Source organism: Morone saxatilis, unplaced genomic scaffold, assembly GCF_004916995.1.
Source record: "Morone saxatilis isolate NCDOM2014 unplaced genomic scaffold, NCSU_SB_2.0 Contig24, whole genome shotgun sequence".
Taxonomy (NCBI): domain Eukaryota; kingdom Metazoa; phylum Chordata; class Actinopteri; family Moronidae; genus Morone; species Morone saxatilis.
The window spans coordinates 11,443,421-11,462,190 of NW_023339807.1; the positions used below are offsets into that span (position 1 = coordinate 11,443,421).

The window sequence follows — 18,770 nt, forward strand, 5'->3', positions numbered from 1 at the left end:
CTCTGAAGTTTCTCGGATCTCATAAACAATCTAATAATGTAAACCAATCTTACTATGCTGTAACCGCGGTATGGGTGTGTTTTTCTTGTGGTTGAAGGGACTATTTACAGTCGCTGTGCCCCCCTCTGTTTTGGTTGAGTGACATCACACATTCCTGATCATGAAACACACACACACACAGACTGTGACCTCTCCATACTGTGTCCTGACCCAGTCTGTAATATTCGAGAGTTGCAGTATAATAGGATACACTCATAATGTGTATGGAAAAAAATCTCCAATCTCCCAGTTAACACATAGGAACAAGTTTGTTTGCGTCCTAGATGGAGCCTGAGTGTGCATATATTGTCTGACAGCCCCAGTTGATGTGGAAAAGTGAGTATGTTGACGGGTCCTCTAGGCTGCTGCTGGTGTGATTGAAACAGAAGAGTTAACACTCACCATCATTCCCTTCAAGCAATAGGCTTAACTTTATTACTTTCTCACACATATTCACTAAAAACAGCTGATGGTATTATTGCAGTAACTCCCCCTGAGACCATGTTCACATGCAAACTGAGGTTATCAAATGTGCAAGTCAGTTTTTGAATGCATGAAGCAGAAGTGAAGCTAAGTTGTGTTATATTTGCAATTATATTGCAGTAAAGATGGGTGCATGTATGCCATTTATAATGTGCATGACCACAAGATACATTAGAGGAAGTATCATAAAGCATTCTCTATTATATTTAGGAATTTCAAATTTAAAACTGAATGAAAAAGTTTGTGTGCCGTCTTCAGCATCAAAGTGTATTTTCACTTCCTTCTTGTAATATCTAGTGTGGTTAATTCAAACATGTGGTAACAACGGGGGTTTTTGGAAAACTTGAGCTCATTTGGTTTCACCGATTATGTTAATTGGTCTATTTCTGTCTTTAGTGCCTCATTAAACAAGAAAAAATAGAAACATATTAGATTAACAGATTTTAGGGGTGGGCAATGTGGGCAAAAACATTCACAATATGTTCTGGAATTCTGATGGTGTCAATAATCAGTTCAATTGAACATCTTTTACAGTGATATTTTCTTCAGGCATACAATGCCTAATTCTCACAGTTTTATAAGGATAACTGTTTCTGTCATGTAAAACCAAGCATATATTTTATCCAGAGGGCTTTTACAATCTGCACAGCTTACAACACCTTCTATCTTTAGACTGCTGATTAAAGCTAGTTTGTTTTAAGGCAATCACATTTGCATAAAAGCACATGCAATTGCAAAATGTAGTCAGATTCAAGTAACCACTGTGTGCTAAGTGTGTGACAACAGCTGTAGTTGGATGGATGGCTTTAACAGATTTGTTGCAATAGAGCTGGGAAAGTAACACTTACCACACCTATGATATATAACATTAAACATATATAACATTACAGTAAGGACTACATGCTGGTTATTCAATCAAAAATATATAAATAGATCCCTTTGAATACAAAACATATCACCCTGTGTGAATGTTCTTGTCCACAGCCTTAGACAAAGCTTATGTCACATTCACGAAAGGCCAAAATGACTAAAAGACTGTTACTATGGAGATGTACAGTAAATAGCTGAATAACGTTGGCATGTGTGGAGCTTTATCCTCAGAACAATAAAAAGGACTAGTGAAAATCTGCTTATGCAATGAGCTCACACAAAAAATATCCACGGATGACCAAATTACCAGCCTTGAGGCCAGCGAGATAATGAGCTGTGGCATTACCGCGTCCCCCTGTGAGAATACACAGCCCTGTCCAGGGACTCAACTGGTGCAATGAAGGGTGACTGTGACTGCACTGCTGCGCACTCCACCCTTATTTTCCACCAGCAGAGTTTCTCAAGAGGAAGGGGGAGTGATTTTTTTTAACTCATCAAAGACAATTCATGCCGTACATCTCCCTGTGTAAGAACGACTATGACTGTGGTCTGAAGAGAAAGTGAGTCACAGTGGAATACTGTTGCCTATTCAATAATCCCAGTCGTCATGGAAACTGCAGTTTACGAAAGAAGTGTTAAATGACTCCAGGGGCCATTAGTGACAAAATTAATTATTAGAGCAAATGCATCAGTAGGGCTCAGACCTAATTTTACCTGAAACACTGGACAGAAATATTTATTTTATTAATTTCAGTCTGGGAAGTGTTTCCTGGCATTTGTGTCCCATCTAAAATTACTACAATGTTGCCCTTTGCTATGACACAGCAACTTCAGTTCATTGTTCGGGCCAGTTCAAGTTCAGACCTGTTTATTAGCTGCTGTTAGTAGTGGGGGGAGTCTAAAGGAAGGTGTGAAAAGAACAAGCAACACAAAAAGAGGAAGAGATCAGGGATTAAAAAATACCTCCCATTAATCTAATTATAATTTCATACAGTCTAAAAGTGTGAAAGATGAAACATGACACTGGCGGAAGATAAAATGCCCCTCTATCTTTCTCTAGTACTCACAAACATACTTTCTATTGTCTGTTGTAAGAGCATCTGGTTAAGATCAAATTCACAGAATCTGAGACAATACAGAGAATAACTAACTTTTTGCTCCCCTCCTCTTATTTCTGGTTTCTCTTCCTGTTATTCTGTCTCTCCTGCGAGCCTTTTTCCTGTCACCTGATGGTCAGAGATAGAGTATTAAAATATGGAAAAAGGGATCAGGGGGATCAGTAAGTTTAGCCTTCTGTCTGCACTTTGTTTTAAACAAAAAACAAACCTTCTATTACTTAGATAAACAGATACGGCCTGATTATATCAGTCACAAGCTCACAATCTTATACTATAAAAATAAAAAGACTTCCTCAAACGGAAGCTGACCTTGCAAAACTGAGTCATGTATCTCACTTTTCAAAAGGGGTCACATTCCTTCTTGTTCATTCACACACTGAAACCAGACAAAATATTAGACTTTTTCTTGGGCAGCCACTGAAAAATCTTGTTTACAGGCGACGTGGGCACTGCAAGTGCTTACACGCATCAAATAACTGCTTACTCACCAACCTTTAAAGATAGGCCAGTGGGTGTACACATGGATACATTTCAGTGCTGCTGGCGCGTGAGTGCTCTGCCAGGACAGCACTAATGGCTGAGTCATGTTGACCCAACGTTGAGACCGAGACACCGAGCTGATGAATAGGCACAGTGCAGCAATGGGCAGTCATGATAGCTGAAAAATCCCCAACCACAATAGGCTCTGTGACTTCCAGAAGAGCTTCCGGTAAAAATGGGGGGTCACAGAGCACAGAGTCACATCTAGAAGCCAAAAACAGCTATCGTGTAACAGTGCTCAGAAGAGATCTGCATGCTAAAAGGAGCAGCAGAGGTAGCGACAAACCGTGATAAGGCAGATCATGACTGCGTGACTCAGCCTAGATGTCAGGCAGACATATGGCAGAAGTAGAGGTGTGAAGTTGTAGTCCCGGGTGCAATGAAAGGAAAGTGGTGTTACGGGTGAGAGGAGGAATGATGACTGGAATCTTAAGTGGTGTTTGGGCTCATGTGTGATCGTCAAGAGGGTCTGACTAAACGAGAGGACGATCTGAAGGAGACAGGTGCTAAATATTCCTTGGCAGTTTCCAGAAGTGGCAGAAGTACACACATATTCTTTACTCAAATAGAAGTACTGATTCAACTTTTTTGCTCAAGTAAAAGTGAAAAAGTACAGGCTCTGAAATATATGAAGTATAAAAGTACTCTTGGTTTCTCTGAAGGACATTTCTACTGGCTGTTTCTGTGCAAAGCTAACTGAAAACTTCAAACAGGGTCGAGTCTCCTTCTTTTGTCTGTTTTGTCTTGTTACATCATTTTCGTCACGTTACATCTTTGATGTGTGATATCCACCGGTCCTGATGTTGGGATGGTGTGCAATGATGCAAAAAATAATAATAAACATCCCTCCCCTGAAATGCATTAAAACTAAAGTAGAGAGCCTGTTTTGTGTAAAAATGTAGGGAGTTAAAGTAAAAAGTTAAAGTTAAAGTAAGTAAATAAATACTTAAGTACAGATACATGGAATTTCTAAGGAGACTAGAAACCCACTGCTTCTTGAATCTTTTATTAAAAACAGGAACATATAAATAAAAAATCAATTTACATTTAAGTTAAGACAGTTAATATAAACCAACGTTCATCCTTTCGCTTTGTCTTTATTTATTACATATCTACCTCTTTTGTCTGTCTGTCCCTCCTGAGTCCCTGATTGGCAGGCATTCACAACCATCTAGCCTTTACAAAAGTGGCAGTGAATGCCCAAACATCACTCATCAATGAGGAAGTTGATGAGGGCGGTCCTGGGGGAGAGGATGGTTCTCTTAATGCCGCGCTCGCCAATTAGCTGCTTTCCAAGTGGGCTCTCCAGGATGAGCTGTTGCACCCGCTCCGAATCTTTGGACACCTCCAGCGGCACAGTCACTGTCCCACAGGCCTTGTTGTTTATCTGATGGTAACAATTAAGAGATAAATAGATGGGAGAAGTTACTAATTTTGTTCGGTCAAATGTTCCCTTTTCAACAAGTCTTCATCTGACAGGAGTTCTGCCCCGTCTGGCTGCACCAAAACTCCTACTTCCTGGCATAAATGTCCCAAAATAACAGACTCCACCTCTCCTTCCACATATACAGTGAACCCTGAAAAAACACATATTTAGTGGTAGGTATGGGAATGGCCCTCAGTCTTGTAATGTTTAGAAGCAAGTGTATGTGTGCACACGGTGAATGTGATCATGTCCCTGGAAGTGGTTGGAAATTAATGGTGTGTGTGTGCGTGTGTGTGTGTGTGTGAGTGTGTGTGTCTGTGGCCACTCAGCCTTGGCCTCCCTTTTGAGAACAAACCCAAGTACATGATTAGAGGACAGCGGAGTGAGGTTGCATCCACAGGCTTGAGGAAGCCCACAACAGAGAGATCAGTCTGAAGTAAAATCAACATCATCATCATCATCATCATCATCATCATCGAGCACTAGGAGCTCAAATACATGTACATCTGTGTGTGTGTGTGTGTGTGTGTGTGTGTCTGTGTGTGTTAGGAGAATATGGGTTATAGGATACAGGATTTATAACAAAACTTTTGTGTACAAAAGATTAACAAGAAGAAAACAAGAATGCAGTAAAGGAGTTTTGCTCCCAGACAGACTCCAGGTTTGTTTTATTTCTGTCTTGTGGTTTCTTGTTTATCAGTAAGAGCACAGAGGGAGAATCCAGCCGGTGGAAGACAGGTGCTGTTAGTCAGCTGACTGCTTTTGCTCTCATTACACATCACATGTGTATGTATGTATGTGTGTGTAAGTGTGTGTGTGAGGGGATTAGTGGGTTCTCTCTGGAGATTTTGACCCTCTATAGAAAGAGCATGGTCAGATTAAAGCAGTTTCAGCTTTTTTTTTTTAACTAAGTCAATATTCAGGACACTGTGAAGACACTCTGTGTGTGTGTGTGTGTGTGTGTGTGTGTTTGCATTCATTCATGTGCCAATGTTAGCATGTATGATGTTTGGCTCTGATCCAAGTTGATTTTCTGAATCTTCCCATCACAGCTGGATATTCTCTCTGATTGTCTATACGCCTTTGAAAGTGCACACAAACACAAAACACACACATTTTCACTCCTGATGATGACATACACTGCCAAGCTGAGGGGTTTCACTATTCCTGTGATTGAGCTCACGGGCAAAAAAATAAAAAAAATAAAAGAGGCACATGAAATTAGAGTGAGAGAGTAACAGTGAGTCAGGAATAACACGGTGTGTTCTGTTCCTGGCTTTTAATTATTGACCCACTTGTCTATTTAGCATAAAGCACACCACTTTACATGCAGACGCATAAACAAAACAGCCACACACACATACATAGACACACAGACATGCACACACAGGGTAATCATAGGCTCCCTGGAAAATTACAGACTATGAATGTAATCATGGACCTAAGACTTTGGGTTTGAGAGTGGAGAGTTTGAGTTAAAATGCTGGTGGATGCAAGAGCAAACGTATGTGTGTATACCTATTAATAAAGTTAGATATAAATAATGAGCAGAGGGCTGTTGCTATGTGATAACTTAATGTTCCAACATAAAAATAAAAAAACTTGACAACTGTTTTTTCTTCTGTTTTTGTGTTTCATGAGCACAACATAGAAAGAAAAAGAATCATGAGATCATGAGTGCGTCTGTGTGATCCTACCAGAACAGACAGCTCCACAAAGTCAGGGACATTCAGGTACTCGGGGTCCACAGTCGGCCAGAACTGTTGCAGAACGTTTCCTCCATGCTGGAGGAGGGGGCTGATTGGGTTTTTCACCTGACAAAGACCTGGGAGAGACCCAAGAGGAAACACAGGAGAAACACTCTTTCAGTGAAGCAAGCCAGAGAAAAAAACTGCGGTTGACTTTTATGTTGCTTTTCCCTAAATGTATTTTCGTTTTGGTAGAGTAAAAGTCTTGATGAAGGGTCAAACAACACCCCACCACCCCCAAGGGAAGGATGTGAACTCTCTCTATCCTGAGCCGTGTGTGAATTACAAACAATGTGTGAGAGTGAAAAGCACAACGTGACTGAGTGCAGCAGAGGTCACATGTCCCTCACTTGTATGTCCTGTTTAAAAAAAAATACATATGTGAGTACACACAAAATGCACACAGCCCCTTGCACCACTTCCTTTCAGTGATAATCTGTCAGGTTTTCCTGACTGCGGCTATTAGCTGCACAATATGTTTTTTTTTTTCCAAAACCTTTTTTCTCTCAGCTGTGTGCAGAATGCTTGTGTACGTGTGTCATCAACAATAAGGGGATGTCCTCCAGGCCAGAGCGGGGACAAGTGTTCACATGAGGCACAAAAAGTGACGCTAGATCTTCCCTTGTATTGTTTGTTTTCTACGCTTAGACAAGAGCTGGCAGCCGCTTTCAGTTTCATTTGATGGACAGTGAGTGTATTTTTAGGTGAACTGTATACAGTATGTATAACAGTAATACAAAAGAATGAAAGAGTCTCAAAGTTTTACTGACTTAATGGTGGTTGATTACATCACTGCTGGGCATTCACTAGTATTAGATAAGCGGCAGTGTACACATTAACATTTATCGGAGGCAACTTCCTCTTACAGACATTAAAAATAACCTCATTCTACCACAAACCTCACATACTTACTGTATGTCACTGTGCTAGTCTAAACCTTTAATTCACCACACAGTGACTCCTAGTAATATTCACAGTCTAAAATAAATAAATAAAACAAATTAAATCAATAATATGCATTTAGTGCAGTTTACTTTGAATGTATGAATGTTTGAGTGCATCATTTATTATTATTAATTGTAAATAATTTGTCACCAACCTGCCCAAAGTTCAGACGCCAGGTGAGGGGCCATAGGTGCTGTCATCATTACCAATGCAGCCAGAGCTTCCTCAAACTCCACACTGTGCTGCACCACCCTGACTGTTGCACTCTGAACACACACAAAGTGGTAAAAACGTGATTTCCAAACAGTAGCGATAAACGTGACATCTTTATTTCAAAGTACCGTGGGGCACACTCACACTCAGTGTATTGGTAAGTCCCATCAGGCGAGAAATGGCTGCATTGAAAAGGAAGTCCTCTGTGAAGTGAGATGTCACCTGAAAATACCAACAACAGTCAGTTAGTAAAAATGATGAGGCCTCATGTTCTGTTTTGGTACTGGACATACGGATGCTTCCAGATGGACCGACTGCATCATGGAATATTTTTGAGTCTGCTCTCTAAAGAATTATTAACAATGACAGGCCCGAAAGAGGAGGCTCCTCCCTGTTATCACCATGTGTACCAGCTGAAGGCATACAGCGTGTCAACATCCCCCTGCTTAGCCTTCTGGGAAGAAGAACCCATTTGGAAGGGCCTTAGGGAGTAGGAGGTCGATCACCAAGGCTTTTCTGAGGGACGGATCAAAGGACAGCCTCGGCTTTGGAGGCTTATGGCAAACCGCCTGAGGTCCTTTAAAAGTAGCAGCCTTGAGGGGTGGAGAGAGACAATCAAACCTGGCAGCCAAAGGAGGCTATTTATAAAGTGTGAAAGGAGACAGAGTGGATTTAAAATCAATTTCCATCCCCTCCTTCTTTACTCTTTACTCTGGGGGTTTCAGGTTCCGATGGAAGTTGGATGGAAAGGCTGGAGCTCAGCACTGTGTACTGGGCTGTGTAATTAGGAACATATTACCTTTGGCCATGTTATCATATATTACCTTTTAATTGTGAAAAGGCATCTTACCATGCCTTCACCATCACAATCTATTGCAGTGTAAAACAGGCTAAAGGAAATGAATTATTTCCACATTAAAAGCCCCAGATAATTGTACTAGTAGAGAAATTAAATTCAACATAAACAAAGGTGGCAGATGCAACAGGGTGATTTACTCTTACTGAAGGAAGGACAACACTAACTTACTGTGAAAAGTTGGGATTTTGAAATTGGGCCCATTACTGACCCCTACTGGTAAAGACTGTTGCAATATCTAACTGCTAAAATGAGATATGTACAGCCACTGATTCAAGATCACAGCCAGGCTGCAGCTAAGGAGCTACTACCTCTTGAATGGTGTAGTTCTTGTTCTCCCAGATCTTCTTGGTCTCTGCCAGCTCTTTCTTTTTCAGCAAGGAGGGGCAGGGGACGACTGCAAGTTCCCGAGCTCCCCTGAGCTTGGTCACCAGCTGCCAGAGGCGGGACTGCCATCGTAGGACCCCAGGGAGTGCGTCCGCTGAGGTGATGGACACAGACACAGAAGAAAAGGATATTTTTACATACTGTGGGAGAAAGATCTACTTTATTTGAAAACAACTGATACCAGTTTCATGAGGAAACAATTCATGGCATTCAGATAAAGCCTAATCTCACAAAACTAACGTGCACTAGCATCATTCTGAATTTATAATGCTGAATAATAACTTAAGGTTTCAGTATCACGGCTCACTCTTGACATTCCAGAGGATGTCTTGTTCAGGTGGTGCGGCGTAAAGGATGTAGAGTCGAACTGTGTCCACACCGTACTGCTGCACCACCTCTTGAGGGTCCAGACCATTGTGTTTAGACTTGCTCATCTTCTCCCAAGTCACCTCAACATGACCGCCTCCGCGCAACGCTGGCTCCTTATCTAGGTTAGAAGTCAAGAGGTCAGAGATTGGTGGACAAAGTGGTATACTGTAAATTCAGTCGTCTTCCTGCTTCTCTTTTTTTAATGGTAAGAACTTGCAAACCTAATTTTAACCATTTTAACGTAACTATTTATTGTTTCCTGTCGGCTCCTGTTCAATTACAATCAGAAAAAAAGACAGATGAAATTGTTGACAAAATATGTAAGGCCTAGACAATCTGAGTCTATAACACCAGGATCAAGAGGCTTCCCTTTCTCTGTACGCCACCAGTATCTACTATTTATCCTGTTACTAAGCAATAGAGAGAAGCTAAAAATCCTTGGGCATGAAGCCAATTGTGAGAGACCTCTTAGGTCTCTTCAAAGGATGTCTTGTGATTTGAATTTTGTGAGGAGTAGCTGGTTAACTTGTCATTTAACTAGGAAAAGTTACAAAGCACAAGAGAGAGGGAGCTATTAGCAGCACAAAGGGGATAAGTTAGGGTATTGATGCCACTACATACAGTACTACAGTAAAAAATAATGAAAATCTGGCAGAGCCACATGGAGGGAAGGCCTTTCCTCTCCAATCTGCTACAGATGTGTCACACTGACAAATACCCAGCAGATTCAGGTAGCGCATACCTGTGAAGTCTATTGCTTCTCTCTTCAGGTACTGGCCGCTGTCTGACTTGAAAGTCTGGCCCTTGATTAGACCCTGGACCAGCAGCTTCCAAAAAGGCTCCCTGAAAGACAGAAAAAAGGGTTAATTCACGTACACGCATGTACATGCACAGCAAAGGCGGATGAAGCACCGTGTACTGCACCTGTGAGCAACGAGACCTTGATCCTTGCAGAAGTGACAGAGGAAGCGAGCATAGTACAAGTGCATGACAGCATGCTCCTTCCCTCCGATGTACACGTCCACAGGCAGCCAGTGATCCGCTAGGTGGCGCTCAAAAGGCCTGTAGAGGAAGAGCAAGATTAGGGAGCTGTGAATTGAGAAGCAGTGTCTGACTTTATGAGTCTGAGGTGGTATGCAGAGATATGTCAACAATTTTTTCCATCCTCAGATTTTCTGTTGATGAAGTTTATGTAAATGTTGTTTGCTCTTTTATAATTTCTGCATGGAAGCTTTCAGTGCCCACGCCAACTACTACCACTAATTATCAAATGCATGACTTCCTGTTTAGACATGTTTGGAACAGCAAATGTAAGAGCTTTGGTGACCTAGATATAGGATCAGTATATGATGTTGATGTCAAGCCTTTCATTAATTCTTATTCTTATTTTATTGCGGTGCATTTTATTTTATATCATTATCTGGACTATTTGAGTAACTTTATCTAACTGTGGTGTTGAAATTTTTGATAAAGATCTGTTTTCTTTGTAACTTTGTTTTGAAAAGTGATGTATAAATAAACTTCATTGTTATAGCATTATTATTATTATTATTATTAGATGAATGAGAAAGTACAGTGGCAAAGCAAATATAAAATTTGTTCTTAGAATGCATTTTTCTTATAGCACTGGTTATGTGTTTTATAAATATGCACACACACTTCCTCTAGGGGGCAGGCTGAATCTGATACACAAGGATCCAGGGATGAAGTGAACAGAAGCATCCTGAAGCCTCCTCTATCTCACTGGATTCACACTCACAAAAAACTAAACTAAAACATATTGAAGTGTTTCAAATTCAGCTCAGAAGACTTCCTCTAAACTCAGCTTTAGGTTGACAGCTAAGTGTTTGTGGAGAAAAGCCTATCTGAGATCAACCGAGAACGGGCCGTTTCTTTTCCAGATTCCAGCAGGAGAGCTGCATGTGGTTAGCCTGACTGGCATGATGGTCAGCGAAGGCAGGGGTTCCACCTAATGATGCTTCATAGGGCAGTCTGCTATCTGTGTGTGTCACCTTTTACACCAGTCATTACTCTCCTCTACACCTCTCTGGCTGATGGTGTCTCCGGATAATTGAACCAGGGAAAAAAGTTATGAACTCACAAGGCTGAAAATCATTTTTTCAGTTTGCTGGCATCAGGCCAGGGAACTCTAATACATAACTACACACACACACACACACACACACACACACACTTGCGTATAACACCCTCTTCCTATTTCCTTCCTCTTACTTGCTACTTCCAAAATCTCCTGCTTCCTATTTTTGTTTACCCTCGTGCACATGAGGCTCAGCAGGCTAACTGAAAAGCACAAATAGTGTAATTGCTTTTTCTGTTGTGCCATAATCTGTCCCGCTAAGAAAAGTGATGGGGAGAAAAGTCCTCCTCCCTTTTAAAGCAGCTTTACAGCTAGGTCAGGGCACTGGGAAATTAATCTCTTTTGTTAAGCTCAGGGTATTGCCACCAACCCGGCAGGTGACAGCCATGGCTCTATAATCTCTATTGGCAGGGAATGCAACTTCCAGGCAAGTGTGCGTGCGAGAGAGAGAGAGGGAGTGTGTGACTGTGTGTGCGTGAGTGTACAAAGCCAGTATATGCATGTTTGAAACAGGTAAATGGGAGAAAGTGGGTGATCATACAGTGAGCATAATTATGTGTTTGAGCATAACTTTCAAATAGCATATATAGAACAAAGTATGTTTGTGGAAATGCAATGTGTGTGTGAGGCAAAAGAGAACATCTATTCCATTTACTCTGCAGATTACATAGAGAAAAATGTATTTTTTAAATATCTAAAAACAGACAGATATGCTTATCCACCCACTGCTAGAGACACTTGTGCAGCTTTCTCTTTATTTCAGAGTGTAAATAAGACCTCTGCAATTTGTGCTAAAATCTGTCACAGTGTGAGAAAAAAGAAAAACATGCGAGAGAAAAAATAAATAACAGAGCATTTGGTGGCGTCACTGAGTCAAAAATGGTTGAAAACCAGCAAATTGAAGTCTCAGGAGGAGGTTGTTCATACCTGTCTGGATTATGAGAGTCTGTGTATCTAAAGTAATACCAGGCTGAGTCCACAAATGTGTCCATTGTGTCAGTCTCCCTTCTCGCTGGGCCCTTACACCTGACAGAGGAGACAAAGAGACAAAGAGAGTTGGCAAAGGCAGCACAAAAATCAATATTAGCCTGACAAATTATAAAGCAAACAAATGAACAATCCTTGTTTGTATGCTTAGTGAAATGGCACATTATGTGGTTTATGTGTGTTTGCGTGTGTGTGAAGAGAGTGTAAAGCTGGCTCCATCTGGCTGTGGGGGTCATGTCCCTGCAGAGAAGCCCAGCTGAAGCCGGGCTGGCACCAGAGCTCTGTTCCTGTGCCCTGACTAACAGGCTGTGCTAACAGGGAACGAACTGGCAGGGCCCAACACATGATCATGTGTTTGTGTTGGAAATGCCACCTTGTGCCCCTATCTATCCAAGCCAAACAGCACTTGGGTACGTGATGCGAATCTGCCAACATCACTTTCACAGTGGAGGAGAGGACACCCGCAAAGACACAGGAAAAGAGAGCTTTTGGAAAGTGTTTTTTGCTCAGATTTGATTTAAAGCACTTAATGGAACAGTGAAAGCATCTGCCTTTTACTTTATAATGAGTCTCAATAGAGTTAAAATCAGTGTCCCAGAAAGATAAACAGAAGCACAGCTTTGAGCTTTACTATTCAACAGAGCATGTATTGTTTCTTGGACTTATGGGATGTTTCTGTTTAGTCTAACATTTGTCTGACAGTCTAATTTTTTTTCATCCCCCACTCACTAACAGAGACAAACACATCGAGAGGCAAAACCCCTCGACCACCTACCATACCGGTCTATAATAAGGCTGTGATGATGAGGTAAGAGCTGAAGGTTGCCTAGCAACAAGACTAAGGTGTAGCAAGGTTAATATTTGGAAGCCAGGTGTTATATGATGAAAACCCAGCAGCATAACGAAGAACCTCCCATTACAAAAAAAAATTCAAAGATAGAAACTTCACAAAATGGAGAAAGAAAATGAGTGCAAAAAGTTCTACTTGAGCAAGTGAAATTTCTAACCTCCTCTTTCACACCAAACTGGCCAATCAGAGGCCAGATTGTGGTCATTTGACACATAGCTGGTACAGTCAGACTATTAGGGATCAGATTAGACGACACACAGGCGTACTCTCTCTGGAGATGGCCCTTCTCTAAGCCATGAAAGGAGCCCAACAACAAAAGTAGGTAACCAAATCTGAAGCAACCTGTATGCAAGAGTGTGTAAAGTGTCAGTGTGTGTTTTCGCAGGATGAGCCAGAAAGAGCCAAAAGGCTCTCAAACAGATGAGGCAAAAGAGGCAGCTGCCCACTCCACAAAGGCTCTCTTCCCATGGAAAGTAGTCCTCCATCTGCTGTGTCTGTGTGACTGCGTGCAAATGTGTGAGTGCTGTGCTAACTAGGTGGTCTCTCTCTTTACCTGCGTAATCATGGAACAACACACACGCACCCCTCTTCCCAGCCAGGCTAAGCTGAGGCAGGGTTCAGTTGGCAGGCCAATTTACAGTGCTGCCGAGGGTCGGGGAACGAGACGAGCACACAGGAAATGACTTCCTGAAGGACAAATACAACCATCCCTCATCACCCTGCTCGTCTGCGTTCCTCTCAAACTTTAATTGGACATGGTCGACGAGTGAAGAGAACAAATTTCCACAGACACTTAACAACGGAGGGGAGATGGGAAAAGAGGAGATAACGGCATTTTGGCGATTATAGCCATCAATCACTGCTGATGGGAGGAATTATAGTAGCTGTGTGGAAGTGAGTGAACACAATCTGATGGCTTGTGCCATCTGCGACTGAGTGGGCCATTGTTTTAATCAACATGGTGCCACGACGGTGATTAGTCGTATTCAGAGAGGAATTCCCATGTCAGCAAAGGACTCTGGAGACGCTGCCTGAGGAGGCATTCTGCATTATCAAACATTTTCAAACTCATTCACTGAGGTGACTCGCCGAGTGTGTGTCTGTAATTTTGTGTACAAAAGGTAAATGTGCGCGCACGCTTGAACATTACGTGCGAGTCTCTGGAGCCACAGCTGGCTTACATAACATCCATCATCATCATCTCATGCTGCTCCTGTCACAGATGCCACTCATTACATAACCTCGTCAGAACAAAAGTATTAATCACACAATTCACGGCTCGCTCTCAATGCTCTGTGTTCTTGTAAAGCTGTCAGTGCTCTTAGCCAGCCTGACAGCGGGCTAATTTTGTCGGTTCTGGTCTCCTGAGGAAATACAGGACGTACGGAGGAGATGGTTTACGCATAATTCAATTCTCACTCCACTAACACCATAATGGACAGGATCATTTCCCCAATCGCTCATGTTATGCCAAAAAGAAATAACACGTCCTCCACCCTTTTCTGCATCTTATTTACAACATCACAGATGGAGCTGATCTGCTAATACTGCAGTGCTCATGTGTCGTTCAGCAGGGTGGTTTTACTGTGCAAATGGGGTTTAACATCTACAAGTGAACTTGTACATCATGGTTAGTAAGAGAAATTGCTGATTGGATTCCCACACTCAATTTCCCAATTTTCAAATACTTTTAGGATCATGTTTGGTTATGTTTAAACACTCAAAATTAGACAACACAGTCTAATTTCTAAATAATTAAAATCAGAACAAGTCAGTGGTTCCCAATCTTTTGTTGCCTTATGACCCACTAAAATGAAGGAATGTCTTCTTGTGTGTCACAAGTTGCATATGAGAGTGGGAGTGGGAGTGGGAAGTTTTTTGATCAGTATTACGCGATGGAGCAATGTTTCCCCCACCAAGGACATGGGTGATGCAATACACATTCCAGCCAATTGCTTCACACTATTCCACTGACCAACAGGTGACAGTAACATGTCAGGAAACACACTAATGAGCCAACAAAGGCGGTGACGAATGAGACAAAGATATGGATGTACAACAATGCACATTTTAGGAACTTTTAAGAAAATCGGCTTTGTGAGGAAGAGAATGCATTCAACACGTTTGTTAGACCTCAAGGACACACACAATACGTCTCGGTGAGTGACACTGAAAGTAAACAGAAACTTTGTTTACAGGAAAACTCCACAGGTCACATTTAAGATTACAATTACTGTGTATGGGGGGGAAAACCACCATGCAGTGGCTAGCTTACCTTAAATTAATAAATTAGAAGACATATTTAAAGCTACAAACCAGTGAACGACAGTAGTGAAAGAGTGTTTTATTTAGAGTGTCGAGCTGTAGGAGGTGACAAGTCGACCGGCTGTCTTTTCAGAATGAACAGATAAGAAGCTGTAAGACGCTGTACCCCCAGTTCACTTGCAGCTGATTACAGCTTCACAAGCCTCAACAAATAGCGTATTTTGTTCTCAGCTAATGAGCTGCAGCTGAAAGGCAGAACTAGCTGCTACAGTACATACAGTAGCACTTTAACTATATATACACAAATAATAAACCAGTAGTCTGAAATGTTAACACATATGAATAGTTTACCCGTTAATATTGTATCTTGAGCTACTGGCTGCCAGTCTCTTGTGTATTATAGGTCCATAGTTTGTGCATATCTGACTGCATTTTAATATTCGGAGGGAGACCGCAGCACCACCGCAAGATAATAGTATTGATTATAGAACAAATACACATTGATCGGCTATAAATTAATACAGTTTTGACCCCAATGTACCTGGATAAGACACAATGTGGGCTCGTTGCAAGTCCTTTGGGAGATACACTTTACGTTTTGTGTTGACTTTGGCGGTCCCAATGGTAGTGTCTCCATCGCTTTGTTTTGTCTGATCTGTATGAATCTGACCCAGTGGCAGGCATTATGAATAATCAGTGATGGTCTTGTTTGGTCATAAAGAGGCATCAGTATTAAATACAGACCGTTTCATAACCAGTTAAAAACTCCTTGTAGTACATTTACATAAAACATGTCAGTCTTCTCACCTGGGACACGTGCAGTTAACCCAGTCGTGAGCAGCCTCCAGCGGCGACGCACCTTTTCCTGTGAGAGACGGCAGCTTCGGTAATGTGACTGGTAACTCCTCTTCTGGGACAGCAACTGGACCACAGGACCCACAATGCACCACGGGGATGGGCGTGCCCCAGTAACGCTGCCTTGATATCAACCAGTCCCTGAGCTTCGAGCTGGTAAGGTGGCCACCGACCTTCTGCTCTCTGGCCTTCTGGGTAATGGAGTCAAACGCCTGCTCTCTGGTAAGGCCTGAGAACTACAGAAAGTCCAAAGGACAGGTACAAGAGCATTACATTAAATTTCTATAGAGGACTTATGAGGCAAAATCATAGTTTAATCCTTTTATCAAAAGCGTGTTCATCATCAACGGTGCTGACCTCATCGGAGTTGATAAGAGTTTGTGTGTCATCTTTGTCGCTTTTCAGCACAGTGGTCCATCTCAGGTTTAGAGCTGTGGCCACAGACAGATCCTCCTCACTGCAGTCTGGGATACCTGTCAGACACAAGTGCAGCATGAACATGTAAAACAACATAGACCTACAAATACACACACAGCTGATCTCTTGAGAGAGTAAAAACAAACACCCCTGTGGTGATGTTAAGCATGTTGTGATGTGACTAATCGTTAACAATCCCTCGGGTTCCACCTCACCTACTGGTTACAGTAAAGGGTCCATTTTCACATCTGATAAAACTTTTTTCTGTTTCTCAAGAAGAGGAAGTGTTTCTGTTTGTTCATCAATAATATCAGCTCAGAGATGCATACATGCATAAGTTACTTACTTATTATTATCTCGAGGTGATTGTGAAACCCACTCCCATACCAATAACTCACCAATCACGGTATCCAGATAACCATCAAACGCCTCCTTGTGCGAGATGACCAGGGGAACCTCCCGGCCGGTGAACAGGTTGCGAGCGGTGACCTCTGTTAGGGAGTCTGGAGAGCAGAGGGCAGGAGTCGTGAGACAGGCCGTGCTTCTTCCCCTGGTAACTCATTATCGACAATCATTTACCACTGAGACACAAAACGTAAAGGGAATCCCAATTAACTGACACAGTCCACTGCAGCGAATCCATGCTTTCCCCAAACATGCATCCATACTAATGAAATTGACAAATGCAATACAAACCTTTTTGAATGCCACAAACATGTATTGGCTTCTTCACACAAGGATTGATTTGCACTTTTGTTAATTAGGCACTGCTCAATAAAGAACACAGATATGATGCAGAGGATAACAACCTTTGTAAAGGACCTTTTCAAGTGCTGACATGGAGAGAGTCATTTTAACCCTGAAAAAGTAACGAATTGTGCTGCTGATAAGGAAAAATCTAAATGCATCTCTTTCCTTCCTACATATAATACACCTTGACAGACAGCTCACCTCTGCCTGGCTGAAAGGCTTTCTCCAGGGCAGAGCGAACTGAGCTGCTCCCATGCAGCAGTCTGTGGGAGGGCAGGATGGCCAGGTAAGCCGCTCCGAACACCGTCTCTGGGGAGGAGCTGTAGGCTGACAGGGTCTCCCCCGTCTCCTCCCCGTTCACCTGAGAGATAGGAAAGAAGCACATGGGAACCTCTTAGTGTTCATGTGTCAACAGCTGCACTGGAGCCGAGGTAATGAGGAAGACCTGCCGGCTCCTCAGGTTTGTCGCACACAGTGGTTTGTTTTAAAATATAATGTCAACCATATACGTTCAGTCATTTTAAGATATTTTATTACAGTTATTCAGGCACAACAGCATCTGTTGTTTTGTTAAACTAATTTATTTGATATTTTAATCCAATCATCAATTAGGTAGTGGAAAGTAAAGTTTTCATTATTGATTAATAGTTTTATTTATTGAAAAGGGGTGAAATCATCAAATATTTGCCTGTTTACCATCATGAATTCAAAGACTACTTATTGTTTTTGTCAACTCTAGCAGCTTCCTAATTACTTCTGGTACAAATCCTAAAGACCTTAGTGATCCCCAACTTTTCCAGTAGTGCCAGTATTTCTATATAGTTGTTCTTAAAGTCTGCCACTGGGTCGAATTCAGTCGGATTCCCTTCTTGCTTTAATTCAACTTTATACTTGCACTTGAATCTCTTTGTTTTTCTGTTGTATGTGTTGTGTACGCTGTTGGACTGAAGAAATGAAAGAGAATAACAATAAATAAACCTTGAACCATGAACCTACAGCCACACAGAGCTGCTAGTGTGGCTGTAGATTCTTAGTTTGTCTGTTGGTCAGACCAAGTAAAGCTGTTAATTGTGGGAACTGGAGCTGTGTGAAGGGCACTTCATATTTGAAAATGTTATAGCATAAATTATTAACAGATAAACGGAAAATTGTCAGCTGGACTGTAGATGTATGCAAACATGTGTTGTATGTAGCTCTTTGATACAAAATAGGGCTACAATATCTTTAATCCTGTAATTATTTATAGATGACAAACACATTCTAAGGGGTTCTAGGGTAATTAGTATATGTACTAATACTTATCTTCAGCCCCCTGGGGAGATAATTCAATGAAGAGTTCCTGTGACGGAGTATGATGATGTAATATAAGACAAGGAGCCATTCAATTAACTCAATGACGCCTGGTTTTGACTTTAATTACGCATTCTGCCATATCAGAAACACACGAAAAACACAAAAGCACTCTCACATCATCTGAACCTCTTTCCTCTAAAAATATGAAGACTTCTTAAATTAAGGGACTGGCTTAAGTGACAGATTTTTTCAGATTCTTTT

At 41.7% G+C, this 18,770-nt stretch overlaps 1 protein-coding gene across 1 annotated transcript in view; it reads right to left on the bottom strand.

Moving 5' to 3' along the window:
• Window positions 1–4,040: 4,040 nt before the first annotated feature.
• lars2 (leucyl-tRNA synthetase 2, mitochondrial) overlaps window positions 4,041–18,770 on the bottom strand; it is a 28,932-nt gene continuing 14,202 nt past the window's right edge. The window contains exons 9-21 of the mRNA XM_035672920.1: window positions 17,418–17,577; window positions 16,865–16,969; window positions 16,407–16,522; window positions 16,002–16,285; window positions 12,020–12,118; window positions 9,919–10,056; window positions 9,737–9,837; window positions 8,933–9,112; window positions 8,550–8,719; window positions 7,527–7,604; window positions 7,324–7,435; window positions 6,174–6,301; window positions 4,041–4,437 (exon numbers count right to left, since the gene is read on the bottom strand). Coding sequence (XP_035528813.1) covers window positions 4,258–4,437; window positions 6,174–6,301; window positions 7,324–7,435; window positions 7,527–7,604; window positions 8,550–8,719; window positions 8,933–9,112; window positions 9,737–9,837; window positions 9,919–10,056; window positions 12,020–12,118; window positions 16,002–16,285; window positions 16,407–16,522; window positions 16,865–16,969; window positions 17,418–17,577 — 1,851 coding nt within the window. The 3' untranslated portion in view covers window positions 4,041–4,257. The remainder of the gene's footprint in view (window positions 4,438–6,173; window positions 6,302–7,323; window positions 7,436–7,526; window positions 7,605–8,549; window positions 8,720–8,932; window positions 9,113–9,736; window positions 9,838–9,918; window positions 10,057–12,019; window positions 12,119–16,001; window positions 16,286–16,406; window positions 16,523–16,864; window positions 16,970–17,417; window positions 17,578–18,770) is intronic.